Raw genomic sequence first — 24471 nt, forward strand, 5'->3', positions numbered from 1 at the left:
TGTAGGTAAACCACACACAATGTAACACCCAACAGAACACAAACATAAGCATACACCTTTCTTTTGGGGGTTGTCCTTTTCATCCACCTCACTGATGGAGGTCAGAGAACCCAGGTGGGTTTAGGGTTTATTCAGGGATAATACCCAGAGGCAACAGGAGCCATCTCTATCCCACAAGCAGTAGTCCCTGATCGCACTACAACTATCATGAGTCTCAGAACGCTTCTGCTTTGACTCTCAGCAGTGGAAGCAACTCATCGACAAAAAAGACATTAGATGGCACGCTTCGTATGTGCATTATGAAACATATCAAGCTTACCAGAAAAGTATTTGTTTCACTTTAGACCTGTGAAAGTCGAACTCAACTACATTACAAATCAAAGAGAGCATTCACAAGGTTTTTTTTTTTACAAATAGTGTTTTATTAGTATTTATGATTCAGGAGTATTTAGAGAGACTGAATTAAGGACCACTTATAGCCTCCAATCTTGCGTCCCTGTTTGGGCCAACACTCAATTTACAAGTCTAGTTTGGTTACTTGGTATACTGACCAGGTAAATTTAAAACATATTGTTCATTGTACTTTTGAACAGCTAATCTCTTGCCTTTTTTGGCTTGTGCTATATATACACATTAGTAAGCTTTCATTAAGTGCATCCTGGAGTTGTAAACAAAAGCCATGCTACTGTGTTAAGCTGCATAAGGTGGAGTAATTCAAGAAGAAATAGCGGTAGAAGGGACTGTGCGGGCATGGTCTGAGATGAGGCTCTATGGACTTATTCCTATTGGCAGAAGCAGTTAGGAATACATTCTTTAACTGAGATCCAAATTCAGTAGAAGGCTTAGATAGAGTCAAATTCTACAGAGATGCAAACAAGTCACCTTCCTTTACATAATGTATGTGGACACCAGAAAAATCGAATGTATAAAGCGGGACTCCCATTTGACAGCATGCCGATGCCTGCACTCCTCATACGGAACTACAATCTACAGAAGCCCCAAGCTGCACAATGTAAACTGGGTTAAGGCAATGCCAGGTATTTGCTTTTATAATTCTATCTAATACATTGTTGCACTGCTTAACCCACTTCTGAAAAAACTTTCCAGTAAGGTCGAACTATTCAACCAGTGGTACGGACACGACAACATCAGCCAAATCCCATCTATCACAAGTTACTTAACATAAAATGGAGGACAAGTACAAAAAAATTACATTTGTGGCAAGGGAAACTTGAGCCATGATTCATCAGATTTTTTACACAAGTCCCAGGCGGCGCAGGGGATGTTATCAAACTCCCCAACCCTAGCGACAGTTCCATGTAACCATGACAGTTTGGGATCCTCCAAAGAATGTAATCTCTCCTTTCAGCACAATGGATAGCATGTCGGTGTAAACATGGCTCCCTCTGCCAAAGAGCAAAGGGGGTCTGCTTCGTAACGAAGTGTAAGAGTGGATGGCGTCTACTCAATCTCCAGAATCAGGTCATCCCCTTCCAGGCTCATGTCCGGCTTCACATAGATCTTTTTGATGGTGCCAGACAAAGGAGAGTTGACCACCGTCTCCATTTTCATGGCACTCAGCACGCAGAGGGACTGTCCCTTCTCGATCTTGCTACCCTCCTTCACCTTGATGTCTATCACTTTCCCAGGCATAGGGGCCCCGATCTGGCCCTTCACGTCCTTCAGGGCCTTTGGGTGGAAGTGCAACTCCTGCAGGAAAGAAATAGATGGTCTATTAAGTGGGGAACCACTGTCTAGAAAATAGCAAAGCATTTACAATCGGGCACAATAACGCTTACTCGTGATATTCCTATGCAACGGGTTACAACTATTTTACCTAATCTGTGTAGCCTGAAGACTACTGCATAGTAAGTAGAAAGCTGGCAAAATTACTAGCCAGCTGAAAGGTAGTCACACTTTGACTGAAAAAAATAAATGTTTCCAACAGCATACTAAGTGGTGTTCTTAATCCGATGTATCTCTACTGTTGAGCGCTCGTTAGAATGTCTGAATATCTTTACTGAATGCATTAAGGAAGGCCTCAACTTACTCAAAAATCGAATTCTAATTAAAGCTCGGGGTAACAAGGAAATTATTGCACCGCACCCCACTTCCAACACCAAACCCCAAAGGCGTACTTCTGCACAACTAGACTCCACAGGAGATCGGATTCCACACATTTAATATCACATACATGAAGCAAAATGAATTCCATTGTGAATAGTTCAAAGTTCATAATCTTTTATTGACCAATTTCTTAAAACCTCCAAAGATACAGCCAACACGTGTTTCAGGGGACCACCCCTTTATCAAGGCCAAAAAGTTGTCACATGTGTCTGATATTTGTACGGGGTTGGCAAAGTCCTTAAGTTACCAAATTCCCTTAGAGGGTTCTCCTAAAATTTGTTTCCCAACTTTCATGAAATTCAAAATAGCCTTGTACCCATCCCTTCATACACTACTTCTTACAGCGAAAGTTACTTACATTCAGTAACACTTTTTCTGGTGGATACAGTATCCGCCTGTGGATTCCTCAGCTTTTGAATTACCCCAATGTGCAGCATTCCACAGAAACTTTTCTCGTCAGCTCTCCCACGTCGATGAGGACGTCACAATGGAAAGGCTCTGCATGTGACGTCATCAGAGGCACAAGACGACCTCAACGGTGTCCTGAAGTCAGTTCCACCCATTTATTCTGTGCCTTTGAGGTGAAACAGGTGAACTAACAGCCTCTCACGGGTTTACAAGACTGCCTGTGCCAGGAATGGCTTACAAACAGTTCCTCAATTATCATGCCTCAATAGCTGAAAACCGGATCCTTGGCTGAGCGTGCTAATGATTCTGGTTCAGGAGACAAGCGCATGCTTCTGGACCCAGAAAAGGCCATTAGGAGTTAGCGACTGACCAGTTAGCAGGGATTAGCTACCTGGTCATGGACAGGAACAATTGGCAGAATAAAGGGAAGCTATCGCTCTACACCGCTTTTGACTTGGAGATGCCAGGAACAGCTTTTCCTACTCATCCCTAGAGCCCCCTGGACAGTACGGTATCAGTCACAGTAGGAGGGGAAACTAGTTTTGACCCCTTCAGGTAGGGTGAGTGCCTGTGACACTGAAGACTGGCCTGCCTTGTGACAGGTAGGTCCTGCTATGTTGACGCAAGGGATCATGAGTAATTTTACAGTAAGAGAAAGTGCTGAATAAGGCGGTGGAGAGACTGTGAGAAAATAGTTAATATTGGGTGACAGATTTTCTCCCCTCACTGGCTGGTGTGCAGGATTACTTGGGCACCTCAAACACCTCCTCCTTAGAACATTCCAGGACCTGGGAAAACCCCATCTGAAGAAGGTCCTACTGGAAGAATAATCCTAACATCTGACTTCTACTGGAAGAAGAGGACTCAAGGTAATCTGAATCCTGGTGGTACTCGTGAACTGCAACTGCTCTGCAAGGCTCAAGTGGTTGGCCTATGGTTTACCTGTTTCAGGAACACAAAAAGCAAGACTCCTCCTAAATCCGAGAGGCCTCAGTAGACTACAGAGGTAAGACCCTGCAGACCATGTGGCTGGAGAGAAACCTGGTGCCTAGAAAGCCTTCCCTGGGGAAACAGCGGCCGCAGAAGAGACAGAATAAGCTTTGCCAGCAGTTGGAGACTAAGTCTATATGTAATGGCTTTGACTGGGACAACCCACTTGGGATAACAGACGTCTGCTCCATTGCAGTTGGCCTGAAATAGTTGGTGCTTGACTTTTTCTAGGTGCTTTTAGTTCTGCAGCTTTAAAAATCCACACCTCCAGGTTCCCATTCCCCTACTTTGAGAACATTGGTGTGTTGTTACTCATTAAACTTTTGTCTATTTTTCTGAATTGGTTTGGGAATGTTATTGTGCAGAGTTCTTCAATTTACAATTGTTGGTACTGCTTAAACGTAGCATGCACTTCTCTGGGTGCTGCATGTTGTGTGCCATAGCTACTAACGGCTGGGAAGAGATTCTCTCAGAACCATATTTTGATCTAACCAAAGTGAGGTTTCTTTTTTTTTTTTTTTTTTTGGGTCATCGGTAGGGGTACCTCTCTTTAAATCCAAGAACCTAATTTCCACCATGAAAGTGTTATTTAGAATAAGATTTTTTTCATATTCCTTCTGATGAATCTATTGAGGTTTTAACTCTCTCTCCCTTCAGACAAAGAGCGAGAGAAAGCTCTGCAATGGCTGACCACGCAAGCCCATACTTCACAGATGCTTCATAATTATATGAGGAAAAAGAACCGTCTGAAACGCTAACTATCCCCTTTGCCCTCTGGATCCGAGGAATGCTATAACGAGGACATTGATCTGCACAAATTGAAGTTCAGAAAAAAAACAACGGGTCTAGCAGAACAAATGCTACCGAAGTCAGCTAGTTGCTGATGCTTTCAAGAAGCACCTGGAAAGCCTTCACTTCCTTATCTTTCTTATTTGTTGCAGAGCTAAGCTCAATAGATCTTAAACGCACATTCTTTTTAGTTATTGAGCTGGTGATTTCGTATTATTACGCTGCGAGTTATGGATAACTAATATTAAAATATGCAGTTTATTATTGCCACTTTTTATTTCTTGGATTGTTAAAGTAACAACCATTAATGCCTCGGGAATTATCATTTGTATTTACTTTACTGATTGTCATGCACTGGTGCACACTGCTTCAGCCACATGCTGGTAAAGGATACTGCCTCGCCATAGTATGGGGTGTGGGTCACATTCTGGTATACAGGCTGCTTGACTTCAATATTGAACGAGTGCCAGAGGTAGGACAGCCCCATGTTGAAGGTCGGTGGATAAAGTTGTAAACCTTACATCCAAAAACATTAAAAATGGACAGATTAGGAGGAATACTTTGAGAATGGGTTTACTTGTCAATATATGATGTGATACTGTGGGTGTAAATCTGAACTCCACTTACATTTTAAGGTTCCTAAATATGGGTGTCATTTTTAGCTCTACACTCGTTGAGCCTCCTTTACTGTGAAGGCCCCTAGTAATTTCCCTAAACTGATTACTAATAGGCATGTGTTAATTATTTCAGGGCTCTATATTCAATTACCACGTGTCTTAAAATATTTTATTTGCCATATCTTCCATGGGTACCAGTCTGCACTCCCATGCTCTCCATGCCACTAGAGTCACGTTATCCTGGCTGATGAAGGGTGAAACCGCGAAACCGATCCTAGGATGCTTGTTTCCAGTCCAGGGAGGACTTAGCTTGGCAGTGCGGGTTGGACTGTTCCCATTGGGCGCAGGGTCAAGACTGATTTGCATAGGGCTGGGTTCAAACTGGAATGGCATGGTGAGCAAAACAACTATGGATTTAGGCCCAGATCTCTGTACTGGGGTGAATGTATGACATTGTTCTGCATTCTGACCATCAACTGTTCTTCTTGCATTTATCACCCGGAGTGGAACGGGTATGCCCAGACGTGGGTCCTGTGCTCTCCATGCCACTAGTCATGCAATTCTGACTGATGAGGGATAAAACCCCGAAAATCGGTCCTAGGATGCTTGTTTCCAGTCTAGGGGGGACTTAGCTTGGCAGTTCGGGCTGGACTGTTCCCATGAGGCACAGGGTCAAGACTGATGTGCATATGGCTGTGTTCAAACTGGAATGGCATGGTGAGCAAAAAAACTATGTTTTAAGGCCCAGATCTGGGGTGATGCGGGGGCCTTCTGCGTTTTCATGAGGCACACGGACGGCGCGCGCACACACAGCCAGAAACGGCCTGGACGTGTGACGTCAGCCCGTCCTCCCTCCTAAGTGTTGAATCATCACATGCTTCCTCCCAAGTTGTATGGACAAATGCAGATCGGGGTCACCACTTTTCGCATCGCATGCACCAGCGTACTGCGCAGTTGCAGCGCTAGTCATCTAAGGGAGCAAGCAGGAAGCCTATAAATAAAACTGAACAAAGGCAGTAAGTAATTATTTCATTTTTGTTTAACATACGCTACTGAAACAAGTATGTTTTGATTATAATGGTTTAGGTGCGTGTGTGGAAAAGTGCATACCCAAATTTCATTCTAGCGCTTGTTTTAATGCAAAACTAGCGACATTAATGAAGTGGCGGCAGTCTCACATTTGAGCGCAGGGTGAGGTCGGTACTAGACTCTGCCTGGATCTTAATCTCATCAGCTATGCCAGGGTGGGGTTTCCTGAGTCACAATCATGTTTTGGGGGCATCTACCAAGTGCGCTAAAGATCTTAACGTCTGTCGGGCTTGCTTCTGCCGTCTTAGGCAGCCTTGGGTGCTACTGCGGTCACCAGCGCCAAACCTAAGATTTCTCTTAGTCCGATGAGCCTGTCACCGGTATCTCTTCTGTGTCATGTGCTGGACGTGGAAGGCCTCTGGGAGGCCCTCTAGTGTGTTGGATTCACCCACTGGCCTCAGCCGAGTTGCAGCATAGATATGCATATCTGGAGTGCACAGGCACACATTCCATGCCCTAACACGCTTACTCACCCTCCCTTGTGTCAGATCTCTAAGAACCTCAAGCCGCATTGCCAGACAATTCCTCTCACTCCTGTGGAAAGCCAGAGCATGCGAAGCAGGCCCTGGCAAGCCGAAGGGAGGAGGCAGGCGGACGGACTGACTGACCAGCAAAAAGTAAACCGGTGACACCAAACAACATAAAAATACCTAGCATAAAAACTGAAGCACTTGCCAGAATGTCTGACAGCGAGACCTACACACAGCTGGCCACCCTTGAAGCACAAGAAACTCAGAGCGCAGAGCTCAAGGTTGCCATGGTAAAATGGTGAGCGCCCCTAAAATTTGATGTTTGCCTTTACCTACAAGAATGTACCCCATAATACTAATGAGCACAGCCTACCTATACAGTGTGCACCACAAACTGAGTTGTTATTGGCTGCTATTAATGTTTAATGGAATTTTCCATCTGTGGGGTTTCCGTTTTATTGACCTCTGCAAATAGAAAGGGTGACTTTCCCTTGCCGGGATCCAAATCTGAAAACTGCAGATTATACAAAAATCTGAACTGCACAGCAGGTGGGGGAGCTTTGGAAACTAGCTTACTAAAAACCACACTGCAACCCATGACCCACGGGTAACAATTAGGTCTCTCCAGTGAGTACATTAGCCAACCAAGCTATCTTACTGTCGTGACCTGGACACAGGGCACTAGGACCCTGAACAATGACTGGGGGGAGGGGGCAAGGAACCAGACTCCAGTTCCGGTCAAGGGATGAAAAGGGGAGACGCACAGGAACTGGGGACGGGGCAGGACGTGGGGAAGCAAGCTGTACTAAAGAGAATAAACATACCTGATCAAAGCTACTGACTCCTGTCGAGACAGTAGACACGACAACTGGCGACGAAGGTGGGGGGAGCAGAATCTAGCGTGTGTCCGGTGCCCAGCAGTAACAAAATACGGAGCCAGGAGCCCACCCTGGTCCCTGTGGCCAAGCAGAACGACGGTGCGGGAGCCCACCCCGGCCGCAACAGGCCCAGTGAAGGAAGACGGGGAGTAATCATCTTGCCGGTAAGAAGCTTCCCTGAAAAGCATCCTAAAAAGAAGCGCAAGAGACTTGGAAGTCACGTGCGAGAGCTCGTGAGAATAGCGGCGGCCATCTTAAAACCAGGCTAAGCGGTCAATAGGAAGCAAGAAAAGCCCGGCGGCCATTTTGAGGTCAGGAAAATAGACGAATACAAAGGAAAAATAAGGATAAAAAGGGCAAGAAGGGCCAAATACATGAAATAAAGCGAAGAAAAAGAAGTACAAGTAACAAAGACAGAAATAATGAGAAAGAAACAAGGGCAGGAATAGATTAAAGCCCAAATAACAGGAACATAAAGAGACAGCACACAGAACAAGAGAAAGGAGCTCAAAGGAAGCCAGTGAAACCACAGGAAGTAGTGGAAGTCAAGCAAACAAAGATGAAAGAAGAAAATTAAAGTGAGGAAGAGGCGCCACAGTCCCCAATATGACTGAACAAAGGAGTGAGAAGCAGAGCGCTCAATACCGTAGACCCCTCCTGTTCAACTTATCGGAGCCACAAGTAGGGATCAGATGGGAGCGATGGATTCGCAAGTTTGAACGTTACATGTAACAGACGCCAAGCAAATGGATCTGTTTCTAAACCTTGTAGGCGATGAAGTAAAAGACCTACTAGTGACACTCCCGGATGAAGAAACGACGACATACAAAGGGCTAATAAAGTGCCTCTCAAGCAGATTTGATCCACAAAGAAACATTGATTTAGAGAGATACACCTTCACAATCACATTTCAGCACACAGACGAATCCCTTGATGACTTTGCGACACGGCTATGCAAGATGGTAACACACTGTGAATTTGACAAGTTTGACAACGAACAAGAGATTCGCCTGCGCATCATCGAGGGATGTCGTGACACGGAATTACGCGCCCTAATTCTGAAAGAACAAGCCTCACTGGAGAAAATTCTATCGTTGGCGAGGGCCGAAGCGAGGACGACGATGCAAGCAAAACAGATGGAGCGGGGTAAGGAACGGCGAATAGAACAAGCAAACCGCATGGTAGGGAGCAGCCGCACGAACACCTGGAAGAAAGGGAATAATGAGCAGCCGACAAGGAAACATCAAGAAAAGACTTGCAACAGATGTGGACTTGAATTCCCACACACAGGCGCGTGCCCGGCAATGGGTCAGACATGCAAGAAATACAACAGGAGCAATCACTTCGCAAGCGCATGTCTGGGTGTACAATTTAGAAGCGGTAGAGGAAGACCGGGAAGACCGCGAATTATGACGAGCAGGTATGCCAGGCACATGGAAACGACAAACCGCAGTTCATCAGCTGAATCTGAAGGAGAAGCGGAGGAAGAAAAGGTAGAACCACTATACCTAATGTCCGATGCCGTTGCTGTGTCCGCAAAAGACGACACGGGGCGAGAAAGCATCCACCTGATGGAGAAGAATCAAGTGACAAAAAGTGAGACCGTGACCATAGATGTGGGGCAACACAAAACGCGTTTCGTGTTAGACAGCGGAGCCACATGCAACATCATGTGTGTATCCGAGTATGAAAAAATTGAAGTAAAGCCAGCGCTGGTGTCATCCAGAGTTGACGTATTCACGTGGGGAATCAAGAAAACCAGTGATGAACATTGGAAAATTTACAGAGACACAGATATAAAGGCCAAACAAGCTAAGAATGCATACATGTACTAAAGGGTGACATTCCAGCAGCATGCCTACTGAGCAATGTTACAGCGCAGGTAAATAGGCCTCCTCGCAATGACGTACCACATGTCAGAGAAGAAGATCATCCTGCGAGATTATACCGGAATCCTACATGGATTAGGGAAACTAAAAGGAGGACAAATAACACTGCACATCAATGAAGCACTAAAACCAGTGGCTCAACACCACAGGCGAGGGCCGATACACTTGCAACCGCAAGTGGAGGAAGAAATACAAGCATTGCTAAGTCAGGACATCATAGAGCCGGCAGAGGGACCGATACCATGGGTGTCGCCAATAGTGGCCGTGCCAAAGAAGAACACATCCAAAATTTGCATCTGTGTTGGCATGAGAATACCGAACACAGCAATTGAACGTGAAAGACACCCTGGACCACACCTCGACGGCATGATCAGCTGCCTGACACGAAAGTGCAGATTCTCAGAGCTGGACCTGTGCAAAGGTTATCATCAGCTAGAGCTTGACCCTCAGTCCAGATATATTACAACATTCTCCACGCACATGGGTCTCTTTCGATACAAGCGACTATGTTTTGGAATCTCATCGGCGGCTGAAATATTTCAAGAGATAATAAGGAAAGTAATAAGGCCGGTAAAAACAGCCTGAACTACAGTGACGACATTCTGGTGTTTGGTAGATCGGATGATGAACATGACAAAGCATTGCGGAACGTATGCTCCCAGTTGGAACACGCAGCGCTAACGCTGAATGAAGACAAGTGCGAAATTGGGCGAGACGAACTGGTGTTCTTCGGAAACATCTGCTCCAAAAAAGGAATGCAACCAGAACGCAGCAAAGTGGACACGCTAGAAAAAGCAAAACCTCAGAGCGATGTTGCAGAAGTGAGGTCGTTCCTTGCGCTTGCCAGCTCCTGCGCGAGATACATAAAGACTTTGCCACGGTAAGCACACCGCTGAGAAACCTGACGAAACAAGGCCAGGCATTCACGTGGACAGAAAACTGCAACAAAGCATTTGAGGCCATCAGACAGGCAGTGATAGCGGTGGACCATCTTGCATACTTTGATCCTCTGCTATGCACAGAATTGACGGTGGACGCCAGCCCGGTAGGGCTAGGAGCGATCTTGGCACAACACAGGCCAGGCAAAGAATCACGAAGATGCATAGTGGCCTACGGAAGCAAAATCCTGTCCGACGTTGAGTGGGCGTACTCACAGCCAGAGAAAGAAAGCCTCGCAGTAGTGTGGGCATGTGAGCACTATCGCACAAGTTACTACTTGTGTAACGATATATCTGTAAGAGACATTAGTTAGTGATAGATTCCTTACCTTAGAATATCCCCAGGCATCAGACTGGATCCGTAAATTTTGCGTAGCAGTACCCTTGCGCGTCGGTAGGCGTCGTCTGCGGCTATGCGTCCGTCGTCGGCGTCGTGGGCGCCGTGATGACATCGTCTGAGTACTTAGACGCCGCCTCCGCGTGCTGACGTCAGTTCTTAGACACAGCTTTTCCGCGCCAGAAACGCAGAGCCATGTTAAAAACCAACACTGGTGCCATTGAAACTAAGGCCCTGAAAGGGATGACCTGAACCCTAGATATCAGTTCGCAGAACAGGGAGGATCGGTAAGGAATCTATCACTAACTAATGTCTCTTACAGATATATCGTTACACAAGTAGTAACTTGTGCATCTGAAAGAGACACGTTAGTGATAGATTCCTTACCTTAGAATAGATACCCCAGCAATACCAACCCCGGTGGTGGGTCTGCGAACCAATAATCACACCAGAAAGTCCTGGAGGACGCAACGGCCAAAGAAACCATCCCTCCGGACTTGGCTGTCCAGGCAGTAGTGTCTCGCAAACGTGTGCAGCGAGGCCCACGTAGCTGCCTGACAAATGTCCTGCAAGGGCACTCCTTGGCCTAAGGCAGTTGTAGTCGCCATGGCCCGAGTGTAATGAGCCTTCAGCCCAACAGGGGGTTCCTTCTTAGCCAAGGAGTAACACGCCTGGATGCACAAGATGATCCACCAAGAGATGGTCCTTTTGTGCACCGCCCGCCCCTTCTAAGCGCCCACGTAACCAACACAGAGTTGGTCATCCACCCGGAACTGGCGTGTGCGATCCAAGTAGAATGAAAGCGCAGATTTTGGGTCCAGACGGTGGAGCCGCTCTTTCTCTTTAGAGGGATGCGGTGGCGGAAAGAAGGTGGGCAAGGTATAAAGACTGCCCGATATGGAAGGCCGTGACAACCTTGGGCAGGAAAGATGGCTTAGTACGCAACACAATCTTGTCCGGATGGACAGAAAGGAAAGGGGGTGTACATGAAAGAGCCTGGAGCTCACTCACTTTCCTGGTAGAGGTGATGGCAACCAGGAAAGCAGTCTTCAGAGTAAGAAGGCGGAGAGGACAGTTGTGGAGTGGCTCAAAGGGAGCGCACATCAGAAACGTAAGAACAAGGTTCAAGTCCCACTGAGGCATCACAAACGGAACAGGAAGGAACATGTGTGTGATGCCCTTCAGAAAACGAGTTACAATAAGGGACTTGAACAAAGAAGGTTGATCAGGCAGCCTTAGAAAGGCTGAAAGGGCAGAAAGGTAGCCCTTGATAGTGCCCAGAGCAGAGCCCTGCTGGGCAAGAGAAAGAAGGAAGAGAAGAACCTCAGAAAGAGGGGCAGCAAGAGGATCCACAGCCTTTGCTGTGCACCATGCCACAAATTTGTTCCACCTGCAGGCGTATACCGACTTTGTGGAGGGACACCTGGCTGCCAGAATGACATTACAGACTTCAGGAGGCAAGTCAAATGGCCTTAACTGTCGCCACTCAATCTCCAAGCATGGAGGTGGAGACTGGACAGTTTCGGGTGGAGGACCGTCCCCTGCTGCTGCGACAGAAGGTCCTCCTGAAGAGGCAGACGAACCAGGGGATCGACTGACATACTGAGTAGCTCTGGATACCAGTACCTTCGTGCCCAGTCCGGAGCCACAAGGATGACTTGGGCCCGGTGGCGCTTGATCTTTTTCAGCACTCTGGGCAGAAGTGGTATAGGCGGAAATGCGTACAATAGACCGCAACTCCACTCGCGACGAAAAGCGTCTCCAAGCGAGTGCCGCCTTGGAAATTCCAACGCGCAGAACTGATGACATTGCGCGTTCTCTTCTGTGGGGAATAGATCTAACCAAGGCTCTCCCCACTGCTGAAAGAGGCCTTGCGCCACGTCCAAGTTCAGACGCCATTCGTGATCCATCATGCAACGACGGCTGAGTTCGTCCGCCCTGGCGTTCAGAGAACCTGCCAGGTGTTGAACCACCAGGGTCACGCCCTGATGTTCCAGCCACTGCCAGGGGCGCAGAGCCTCCTGGCAAAGGGTCCACGACCCCACCCCGCCCTGTTTGTTGCAGTACCACATGGCGGTGGTGTTGTCCGATAACACCTGCACTACACTCCTCCGAACAGAGGGGAGGAATGCCTTCAGTGCTAGACGAATCGCCCGCAGCTCTAAAAGGTTGATATGGAGCCGGGACTCCGCCGGAGATCAGAGGCCTCTGATCTCCGCCTCTCCCATGTGGCCTCCCCAGCCTTGGAGGGACACGTCCGTCACAACTACGTGCTCCGGTTGGGGAAGGGAGAGGGATCTGCCGCTGACCCAATCGCGGTCCGTGAGCCACCACTGCAGCTATCTCGCAGTGCCCTCAGAGATCAGGACATGGTCGGATAGGTTGCCCTGATGCTGGGCCCACTGAAACTTCAGGTCTCACTGCAGAGCCCGCATCCGCCACCGGGCGTGATGCACCAGAAGGATGCAGGAGGCCATCAGCCCCAGAAGCCGCAGCGTCAACCTGACCGAGACCCGGGACAAAGGCTGAAAGAATGGAATCAGAGCCTGAATGTCCCGAACACGCTGTTCGGGAGGATAAACCCGAAACTGTGCCGAGTCGAGAACTGCTCCGATGAAGAGGAGCTTTTGAGAGGGGCACAGGTGTGACTTCGGCACATTGATGGAAAACCCCAGCAGGTGCAGGAGGTCAGCCGTCATCTCGAGGTGGCTGACGACTGTTTGGGGCGAGCCCGCCTTCAACAACCAGTCATCGAGGTAGGGGAAGACTGAAACCCCTAACCTGCGCTGATGAGCTGCGACCACCGCCATCACCTTCGTGAACACCCGTGGGGGCGCTGGTAAGGCCGAAGGGGAGCACGGTAAACTGAAAGTGCTCGTGGCCTACCGTGAACAGCAGGTAACGCCGATGGACCTGCAGGACGGGGATGTGGAAATAAGCGCCCTGCAAGTCCAACGCTACCATCCAGTCTCCTGGGTCCAGGGCAGCTAAGACCTGAGCCAGTGTCAGCATTTTGAACTTCTCCTTCCGGAGGAAGCCGTTGACATTCCGTAGGACCAAGATAGGGCGTAGGCCCCCTTTGCCCTTCTTGGGTACCAGAAAGTAGTGGGAGTAGCAGCCACACCCTACTTCTGGCCCAGGAACGCGCTCGATGGCCCCCTTGGCCAAGAGGGCCGTAACTTCCTCCTGCAGAAGTCGCAAATGATCCCCCGATACGCAGTGGTATTGCGGTGGCATGGCTGGAGGGGTCGCCTCGAAGGGGAGGGAGTAGCCCCTTCGGATGATTTGCAGCACCCACCTGTCCGACGTGACAGTGCGCCAGTGGAAGAGGTGATGGCGAACCCTGCCCCCCACTGGCGTCACATGGGCCTGAATGCACGGACTAGGAGGGTTTTGAGGCGGATGCTGCGGGGGAAGGTGTGGACTGACCTCGCCGTTGTCCCCGACCGCCTCCACGGCGGTTTCCACGGCCGCCACCGCGTTGGATGTTAGTCTGCGGTGCGTGGCTGGCAGCACGTGTGGGGGCGCCCCTTCCTTGGGCACGAAAGGAGCGAAAGTCACCCGTTTCCTGGCGCGGGGCCGAGAGGCCCAAGGACCTGGCCGTAGCCCTGGAGTCCTTAAAGCGCTCAAGCGCATGGTCTGCCTTGTCGCCTAAAAGGCGACGGCCATCAAACGGCATGTCCATGAGAGTATTCTGGACATCAGCCGAGAAGTTGGCGGACCTCAACCAGGCGTGGCGACGAATCGCCACCGTCGTTGCCATCGCTCTGCCCAGTGAGTTGGTGGTATCCAGCCCACACCGGATAGAATATCGTGCTGCATCCCGGCCTTCCACAAGGGCCTGGTCGAGTTTAGCCCGTACCTCCAACGGGCATTCTGGCAGCACTTCCGCGACCGTATCCCACAGAGGGTGGGTGTAGCGGCCCAAGAGGCATGCGGTGTTGGAAGACCGCAGTCCCAGACTCAGGGAGGAGAATACCTTTTTGCCGTATTGCTCATACCTCTTGGATTCCCTGTCAGGCGGAGCCGACGGGAATGCGGACTGGGAATTGGAGGCCTGCATCACCAGGCTCTCAGGGGTGGGGTGGGTGGACAGGAAACAAGGGTCGCCCGGGGCCGGGCGGTGGCGTCTGGCCACGTTCCTATCTACAGGCGAACCTTTAGCCGGCTTGGACCAAGTGCCCAAAAGAACGTCGGTCAAGGCCTCATTAAACGGCAGCAGAGGCTCAGCCGAGCTTGACTGTGGTTTAAGGACCTCAGTGAGGAGGTTAGTCCTCACCGCTGCGACGGGGAGTTCAAGGCCCAAGGCCTTGGCCGCCCGTGTCAGCACCACACTGTAGGTAGCCCCCTCCTCCGTAGCCACGGTAGGAGGTGAGACAAAACCAGTGTCTGGCGAGGTGTCCAGACCACTGGCATCCCCAAGTCCACCTGTCCAGTCCTCCTGGGACTGACACTCCTGTGTCAGAGGGTCCTCAGACCCCTCCCAATTCTCCTCATCACCCATCTCCTGGTACTCAGGGGTGTCAAATGATGGGGCCGGTTCATTGAAGTAGAACTCTCCAAACGGTGTCGAGAGCGGCGCCCAGTGGCGCCGCTCCGGCGCCGGTACCGGATCGAGGGAGGCCTCGGGGACGGCGCCGCCCAAAGACGGCGCCGGAGGTGACACCTGAGGGACCGGCGCCGGTGAGGTCGTTAGGTCAACCGGCGACGACCCGGATCTAGAAGCGGATCCAGCGGGGCCCTGCGGCGCCGAGCCCCAAGGCGCCGGCGGCGTCGGGCCGAAGCACCTGACGGCGTCGGGGCCGAAGCCCCCGACCCGCTAGGGCCCCCAGACGGGTTCGCTGGGCCCAAAGGCGCCGCGGAGCCCATCGGAGTGAGAGACCTCATGGCCATGAGGAAACGTTCGATCTCCTCCTGCGTCGCGCGTGGCCCAGGGACTGGAGGGGGTATGAGGCACGCGGTGCCCGCGACTCCAACGGAGCCGCGTGGGCGGTGTCACCCGAACCCAGGGCCGCGTCGCGCGAGCGTCGGGGGGAGTCGGAAGATCGATGACGTCTCTTCGACTTCTTGTGCTTACCTGACGACTTCGACCCTGAGGAGTGATGTGGACTCCCGGAGCTATGGTGGCTCTGCTCCCGCGACCGGTCCCTCAACCTCCGTCCGGACCGGGACCTTTCACGGCGAGGGGCCGACTGCCGGAGCTGGAGTCGCTTGCGGGACGCTCCCGCCTAGCTTTCAAAGTTAGGGCCCAGCAGTCGGAGCAGGTCTTGTCGTCATGATCGACCCAGAGACAGTGGAGACACCGACGGTGAGGGTCCGTGACCGACATCAGTTGGTCGCAATCCTCACAAGGCTTAAAACCTGGCATCCCTACCGGCACCGTTCGGAGTCGAAGACTCGAAAGAATGATCAAAAAGGATCAAAAAAGTTTTAGTCAAAAAATGACTAAGGTACCACTTTTTCCGGATTTGCGCTGCTGGCGCGGAAAAAAGAAGAACTGACGTCAGCACGCGGAGGCGGCGTCTAAGTACTCCGACAACGTCATCACGATGCAGACGACTGACGCGGAGCCGCAGACGACGCCTACCGACGCGCAAGGGTACTGCTACGCAAAAATTTCAGGATCCAGTCTGACGCCTGGGGATATTCTAAGGTAAGGAATCTATCACTAACGTTTCTCTTTCAGATACATGTTCATATATGGGAAACCATTTACCACCATAACAGATCATCAGGCCCTAGTATTTATTTATTTATGCGTTTTTATATAGCGCGGACTTTACCCGAAGGCATCAGAGTGCTTCACAATAGGAACAGAACTGATACATGAGGAGAACATTACTCGTGAACAGATTACAAAAGCAGACGTTAAGTTACATGAGGTAAAAGTGACAATTGCGATCAAAGAAAATACATGAGGTAGCAAAAAATGCACAGGAGGAGAAAAGTGACAAGTGTGCAGGTTACAAGAGAAAACAAAGTACAATTAGAGGTATAATACTGCAATATATACTAGACACTCAGGCACAAGAACAAACGTTACGTAGGCAATGGTGGCACTTGTGCAAGTATCAAAGGCAAACAAAGAGTGAGAGGTAGCAAATAGTGTGTTACAAGGGAAAAGTGGTGTGTGCATGTTACAAAACAGTACCAAACACTAGTACACGGATAATACTGCAATGAATGGCAAACACTCCAACCACAAGAACACACTGGGAAGGCACTTCCATAGTCATGGAGAATAGAATTTTCAGTAATGGGAGGTCTTCCTTCAGATAATAGAGAGGACGTGAATTACTTTTGGAGATGTCTTTGGAGGAGGAGAACTTTGAGGTCCGTTTTGAAGGCCTGGCAGGAGGCGGTGGTCCGGAGCTGAGGCGGAAGGGAGTTCCAGATTCTCACCGCGTTGCCTGAGAAGGATTGGGCCATAGTTTTTCCTTCTTGAAAGTGGGAGGTTCAAGCAGTAGATTTTCCGCATTACGTGATGGTCTAGAGCCTCCAGAGAGTTTCAGTTTATTCGCCAGGTAGCGAGGAGAGGAGGAGTGCAAGGGTTTGTGGGTGATACAAGCAGTCATGTAGATAGCTCTAGCCTCAATGGGAAGCCAGGGGAGGGTGGATAACATCGGTGTGATGTGGTCGCTTCTTTTGGCCCCATAAATGAAACGAGCAGCTGAATGGAAAACAGATTTAAGGGGGGACAATTGGGATTTGGGGAGACCAGTAAGAAGAGAATTGCAGTAGTCTAGTCTGGAGAGGAACAGCGATTGCACCAGGGTTATAAGGTCCTGCTCCGGGAAGAAGCGACGGATTCCCCAAAGAAGGCGCAGTTGGTATCGAGCAGACTTTGCAATGGAATTGATGTGGGAGATTAGATTGAGTTTTTTGTCGAGTATGACACCAAGGGATTTTGCGCTGTCGACAATGATGGGTTTATTGTTAAGTAGATTCATCTGATCCATCCATGATTGCACCGGGGGAGGAGAGAGTGAGGAGGAGAAGAGGAGGAATTCAGTTTTGGAGGGATTCAGAATCAGTTGATGAGTTGACATCCAGTTTTGAATGGAGTCGAGAGTCGAGCTTAGGATAGTGAGATCGTGAGTGGAGGCAACCTTGAGGTAGATTTGAGTGTCGTCTGCATAGAGATGATAGTGGATCCCGGATTTACTTAGGAGATTTCCCAGAGGTTCTAAATAGAGATTGAACAATGTGGGTGCAAGTATAGAGCCTTGAGGAACACCTTGACCTACCGCCACAGGAGATGAAAGACTGTTCGCTATTTTGATCATTTGGGATCTATCAGAGAGGAATGAGGCAAACCATTTAAGCACAGAGCCCTCCATGCCCATTCTCTGTTAAAGAATATTGAGGAGGGTGTTGTGATTGACAGTGTCAAAGGCTGCAGAAAGGTCAAGGAGAATTAGAAGACAGAACCCCCCCCCCCCCCCGAATCGAGTATCCGCAGCGCGTCATCAATCACTTGCAGCAGGGCTGTTTCAGTGCTGCAGTTTTGAATGAAGCCAGACTGGAAATTGTCAAGTAGATCATTGTCCTTGATGTGACGAGAGAGTTGTTTCGCTACACATCTTTCTGTGATCTTCGCAAGAAAGGGTAAGTTAGTGATGGGGCGGAAATTGTTGAGGTCAGTCGCATCAGCAGTCGATTTTTTAAGCAGAGGGGTGACCTGCCCAGTTTTGGAGGAGACAGGAAGGGAGCCTTGACAGAGGGAGAGGTTAACCCAAAATAGAGAGATGGGGCATACGACTGATGGACTACAATCTCAAGATCGTACACAAACCAGGGAAAGAGCACAACCCGGAAGACTACATGTCACAGCACCCTCTACCGCAGGCACCTGAGGCAACATCTTTGGCGGCAGAGTACCTGAACTTTGTACTAACACACAGTACTCCAGCATCTATAACGATGGAGGATTTGGAACTAGAAACAGAGAGGGATGCCACAATGCAAGCAGTCAAAACGGTAACAAGACAACAGGGGTGGAGGATTGTCCACAACAACAGCATCATGGAAAACTGGGTAATCAAAGAGAAAATGCTGGCATTCAAAAAGATTCATGAAGAGCTCTGAGACCAAACACGGAATAATAATGAGAGGAACAAGAATAGTGAAGCCAAGAGCGCTGCAGAGATAGACGATGAATTTGGCGCACAAATCACAGAGGCATGGTAGCAACAAAGAAACTGCTACAGGAGAAAGTGTGGTTCCCGGGTTTGGACAACATGGTAGAAGCCACAGTTGCACACTGCCATATCTGCCAAGTGACTGGGCAGCCAGCAAAACTGGAACCACTACAAATGTCAGAGCTCCCGAAGGCAGTGTGGACCGAGCTAGCAGCAGACTTCTACAGGCCCCTGGAAACAGGAAACTACCTGCTTGTAATAATTGATGAGTTCTCCAGATTTCCCATTGTGCAACAAGTATCGTCGAACAAGTTACTTACCTTCGGTAACGATATATCTGTAAGAAACAGTAGTTAGTATTAGATTCCTTACCTTAGAATATCCCCAGGCGTCAGTCTGGATCCGGAAACTTTTGCGTAGCAGTACCCCTGCGCGTCGGTAGGCATCGTCTGCAGGCGTCCCCTGCGGCTCCGCGTCGTCGGCGTCGTGCGCCGTGATGACGTCGCTGGAGTATATAGACGCCGCCTCCGCGCGCTGACGTCAGTTCTTTGCACACAGCTTTTCCGCGCCAGAACACGCAGAGCCATGTGAGAACTAACACTGGTGCCATTTGAAACTAGGGCCCTGAAAGGGATGTCCTTAACCCTAGGTATCAGTTCGCAGAACGGGGAGGATGGGTGGGGCGGTAAGGAATCTAATACTAACTACTGTTTCTTACAGATATATCGTTACCGAAGGTAAGTAACTTGTTCATCTGAAAGAAACAGGTTAGTATTAGATTCCTTACCTTAGAATAGATACCCCAGCAATACCAACCCCGGTGGTGGGTCTGCGAACCAATACAACCTACACCAGAAAGTCCTGGAGGACCGAACGACCAAAGAAGCCATCCCTCCGGACTTGACTGTCCAGGCAGTAGTGCCTCGCAAAGGTGTGCAGCGAGGCCCACGTGGCCGCCTGGCAAATGTCCTGCACAGGGACTCCCCGGCCCAGGGCAGTAGTAGCCGCCGTGGCCCGAGTGGAATGGGCCCTCAGCCCAACAGGAGGCTCCTTCCGAGCCAAAGAGTAGCATGCTTTGATGCACAGGACGACCCACCGAGAGATGGTCCGCTTCTGTACCGCCCGTCCCTTCTTCTCACCCACGTAGCCAACAAACAGTTGGTCATCCACCCGGAACTGGCGTGTGCGATCCATATAAAATGAAAGCGCACGTTTTGGGTCCAGACGATGGAGCCGCTCTTCATCCTTCGAAGGATGCGGAGGCGGGAAGAAGGAGGGCAAGGTGATGGACTGCCCAATGTGAAAAGCAGAGACTACCTTGGGCAGGAAAGAAGGTCTAGTCCGAAGAACCACCTTATCAGGATGAACAGACAAGAAAGGAGGTTTAACAGAAAGAGCCTGGAGCTCACTCACTCTCCTGGCAGAGGTGATAGCCACCAGGAAGGCCGTCTTTAAAGTGAGAAGACGGAGAGGACAGGAATGAAGAGGCTCAAAGGGAGCGCACATCAGGAAAGTCAGAACCAGGTTCAAGTCCCACTGAGGCATCACGAACGGAGTTGGGGGATACATGTGCGTGATGCCCTTCAAGAATCGTAACACAATAGGGGACTTGAATAAAGATGGCTGATCAGGTAGCCTCAAGAAGGCGGAAAGGGCAGAAAGATAGCCCTTGATAGTGCCCAGAGCAGAGCCCTGCTGGGCAAGGGAAAGGAGGAAGAGGAGAACCTCAGACAGAGGGGCAGAAAGGGGATCCACAGCCTTTGCTGTGCACCATGCCACAAATCTGTTCCACCGGCAGGCGTATACCGACTTTGTGGAGGGACGCCTGGCTGCCAGAATTACATCACAGACTTCAGGAGGCAAGTCAAATGGCCTCAACTGCCGCCGCTCAATCTCCAAGCATGGAGGTGGAGACTGGACAGGTTCGGGTGGAGGACCGTCCCCTGCTGCTGCGACAGAAGGTCCTCCTGAAGGGGCAGGCGGATCGAGGGACCGACTGTCATGCTGAGTAGCTCGGGATACCAGTATCTTCGAGCCCAGTCCGGAGCCCCAAGGATAACTTGGGCCCGGTCGCGCCTGATCTTCTTCAGCACTCTGGGCAGAAGTGGTATAGGCGGAAAGGCGTACAACAGACCGCAACTCCACTCGCGCCGAAAGGCGTCGCCGAGCGAGTGCCGTCTTGGAAACTCCAACGCGCAGAACTGATGACATTGCGCGTTCTCTTCTGTGGCGAATAGATCTAACCAAGGCTCTCCCCATTGCTGAAAGAGGCCGCTCGCCACGTCCGAGTTCAGACGCCATTCGTGATCCACCGAGCACCGACGGCTGAGTTCGTCCGCCCTGGCATTCAGAGAACCTGCCAGGTGTTGAACCGTCAGAGTCACGCCCTGACGTTCCAGCCATTGCCAGAGACGCAGAGCCTCCTGGCAAAGGGTCCACGACCCCACACCGCCCTGTTTGTTGCAGTACCACATGGCGGTGGTGTTGTCCGTGAACACCTGCACTACACTCCCGTTGACAAAGGGGAGGAATGCCTTCAGTGCTAGGCGAATCGCCCGCAGCTCCAACAGGTTGATATGGAGCCGGGACTCCGCCGAAGACCAGATGCCTCTGATCTCCGCCTCTCCCAAGTGGCCACCCCAGCCCTGGAGGGACGCGTCCGTCACAACCACGTGCTCCGGTTGGGGAAGGGAGAGGGATCTGCCTCTGACCCAATCGCGGTCCGTAAGCCACCACTGCAACTGTCTCGCAGTGCCCTCCGAGATCAGGACATGGTCGGATAGGTTGCCCTGATGCTGGGCCCACTGAAACTTCAGGTCCCACTGCAGAGCCCGCATCCGCCACCTGGCGTGATGCACCAGTAGGATGCAGGAGGCCATCAGCCCCAGAAGCCGCAGCGTCAACCTGACCGAAACCCGGGATAACGGCTGAAAGATGGGAATCAGAGCCTGAATATCCCGGACCCGCCATTCCGGGGGATAAACCCGAAACTGCGCCGAGTCGAGAACCGCTCCGATGAAAAGGAGCTTTTGAGAGGGACACAGGTGTGATTTCGGCACATTGATGGAAAACCCCAGCTCGTGCAGGAGGTCTGCCGTCATCTGAAGGTGGTGGACGACTGTCTGGGGCGAGCCCGCCTTCAACAACCAGTCGTCGAGGTAGGGGAAGACTGAAACCCCTAACCGGCGCAGATGAGCTGCGACCACCGCCATCACTTTCGTGAACACCCGTGGGGCGCTGGTAAGGCCGAATGGGAGCACGATAAACTGAAAGTGCTCCCGGCCTACCGTGAACCGCAGGTAACGCCGATGGGCCGGCAGGACGGGGATGTGAAAATACGCATCCTGCAAGTCCAACGCTACCATCCAGTCTTGAGGGTCTAGAGCAGCCAAGACCTGAGCCAAAGTCAACATCTTGAACTTCTCCTTCCGGAGGAAGCCGTTGACGTTCCGTAGGTCCAAGATAGGACGGAGGCCTCCTTTGTCCTTCTTGGGCACCAGAAAGTAGTGGGAGTAGCAACCACACCCTACTTCTGGCCCAGGAACGCGCTCGATGGCCCCCTTAGCCAAGAGGGCCGTAACTTCCTCCTGCAGAAGTGTCAAGTGGTCCCCCGACACACGGTGGTTCTGCGGTGGCATGGCTGGAGGAGTGGACTCGAAGGGGAGGGCGTAGCCCCTTCGAACGAGCTGCAGCACCCACCTGTCCGATGTTATCGCGCGCCAGCGGGAGTGGTGATGGCGAACCCTGCCACCCACTGGCGTCACGTGAGCCCGAAAGCTCGGACTAGGAAGGCTTGGATGCAGCAGCGGGGGGAGGCGTGGACTGACCTCGCCGCTGGCCTCTACCGCCACCACGGCGGAAACCACGGCCGCCACCGCGCTGGGGAGCGTTCTGCGGCGCGTGGCTGGCAGCACGTGTGGGACCGCCCCTCCCTTGGCCACGAAAGGGGCGAAACGAACCCGTCTGCTGGCGCTGGGTCGAAAGACCCAAGGACTTGGCCGTGACCCTGGAGTCCTTGAAGCGCTCCAGCGCGTGGTCCGCTTTGTCACCAAACAGGCGACTGCCATCAAATGGCATGTCCATGAGTGTATTTTGGACGTCTGGCGAGAAGTTGGCAGATCTCAGCCAAGCATGGCGACGAATCGCCACCGTCGTGGACATAGCCCGTCCCAGCGAGTCGGTCGTGTCCAGACCACAACGGATCGAGTACCGCGCCGCATCCCGGCCTTCAACCAAGGCCCGGTGAGCTTGTCCCGCACTTCCTGGGGGCATTGCGGCAAACACTCCTCGACCGTATCCCACAGGGAGTGGGTGTAGCGGCCCAAGAGGCACGCGGTATTACAAGACCGCAGTCCAGCGCTCAAAGAGGAAAAGACCTTTTTACCAAATTGGTCATACCGCTTTGATTCCCGATCGGGCGGAGCCGACGGGAACGCGGACTGTGAAGTGGAGGCCTGGATCACCAGACTCTCCGGGGAGGGATGGGTGGATAGGAAGGCAGGGTCGTCCGAGCACGGACGGTGACGCCTGGCAACGTTCCGGTCAACCGGTGCACCGGAAGCGGGCCTGGACCAGGTGCCCAAAAGGACATCCGTCAGGGCCTCATTAAACGGCAGCAGAGGCTCCTGGGGGCATGACTGCGGTTCAAACACTTCGGTCAGAATGTTCGGCTTGACCTTCGCGACGGGGAGCTCAAGGCTCAAGGCCTTGGCAGCCCTCATCAGGACCACCGAATAGGCAGCACCTGCCTCAGACGCCACAGGGGTCGGGGAGACAAACCCAGGGTTGGGCGACTCGTCCAGACCACTGGCATCACCCAGATCACCTACCCAGTCCACATCATACTGGCAGGCACGGGATAAAGGGTCCTCAGACCCCTCCCAACCCTCTCCATACTCGTCCTCATCGCCGTATTCTGGATCGACGATATAGACCTCGGGGTCAATGGGCCCCATCGGCGCCGGATCCGGCGTCGGACGACGCCGGTCCGACTCCGCGTCAGGAGTCAGAGGGGGAATGGGGGTGGCGCCGCGTGGCGTCGGCGCCAGGGACCCGACGCCGGCCGGAACCGACGGCGGAGTCGCTGCACCGCGCGGAGGCGGTACCACGGGTTGGCCCAAAGGAACCGACGCCGGAGAGGCCGGTAGACCAGCCGGCGACGAACCTGAGGGGCCCAGCGGCGCCGGGGCCGGAGCCACCGGCGGCGTCGAGGCAGGAGCACCCGAACCGCTCGGGCCCCCAGACGGGACCGACGGGCCCGCAGGCGCCGTAGGCCCCGCCGGAGGAGACCTCGCCCTCATAGCTATGAGGAAGGCCTCGATCTCCTCACGCGACGCGCCTTCCCCAGGGACCGCCGGGTATGGGGCAGACGGCGTCGGCGACCCACGCGGGGCCGCAGGGGTGGCAGACGGCGTCGGCGACCCACGCGGGGCCGCGGGGTGGGGCCACCCGAGCCCCCGGCCGCATCACGCGGGCGTCGGGGGGAGTCGGGGGTACGATGACGACGCCCCGACTTCTTACGCTTACCTGACGAACCGGAGGAATGGTGGCGACTCCCAGAGCGCTCATGGCGGCTCCGCGATCGTTCCTTCGACCGCTCCCTCGACCTCCGACCGGACCGGGACCGCTCTCGACGCGGGGCCGACACACGGAGCTCGAGAAGCTTGCGGGACCGCTCCCGCCTAGCTTTACCAGTCAAGGCCCGACAGTCGACGCAGGACTCCACGTCGTGGTCCGCGCCCAGACACCGGAGGCAGAGTCGATGGTGGTCGGTGACCGACATCAGGCGGTCGCACTCG

At 52.1% G+C, this 24471-nt stretch overlaps 1 protein-coding gene across 3 annotated transcripts in view; it reads right to left on the reverse strand.

Moving 5' to 3' along the window:
• Positions 1 to 398: 398 nt before the first annotated feature.
• PC (pyruvate carboxylase) overlaps positions 399 to 24471 on the reverse strand; it is a 2151284-nt gene continuing 2127211 nt past the window's right edge. For all 3 annotated transcript variants that reach the window (XM_078660828.1, XM_078660829.1, XM_078660827.1), the window contains one exon: positions 399 to 1710. In XM_078660828.1, the coding sequence (XP_078516954.1) occupies positions 1462 to 1710 (249 nt within the window). In that variant the 3' untranslated portion in view covers positions 399 to 1461. The remainder of the gene's footprint in view (positions 1711 to 24471) is intronic.

Source organism: Lissotriton helveticus, chromosome 9 (assembly GCF_964261635.1).
Source record: "Lissotriton helveticus chromosome 9, aLisHel1.1, whole genome shotgun sequence".
Taxonomy (NCBI): Eukaryota; Metazoa; Chordata; class Amphibia; order Caudata; family Salamandridae; genus Lissotriton; species Lissotriton helveticus.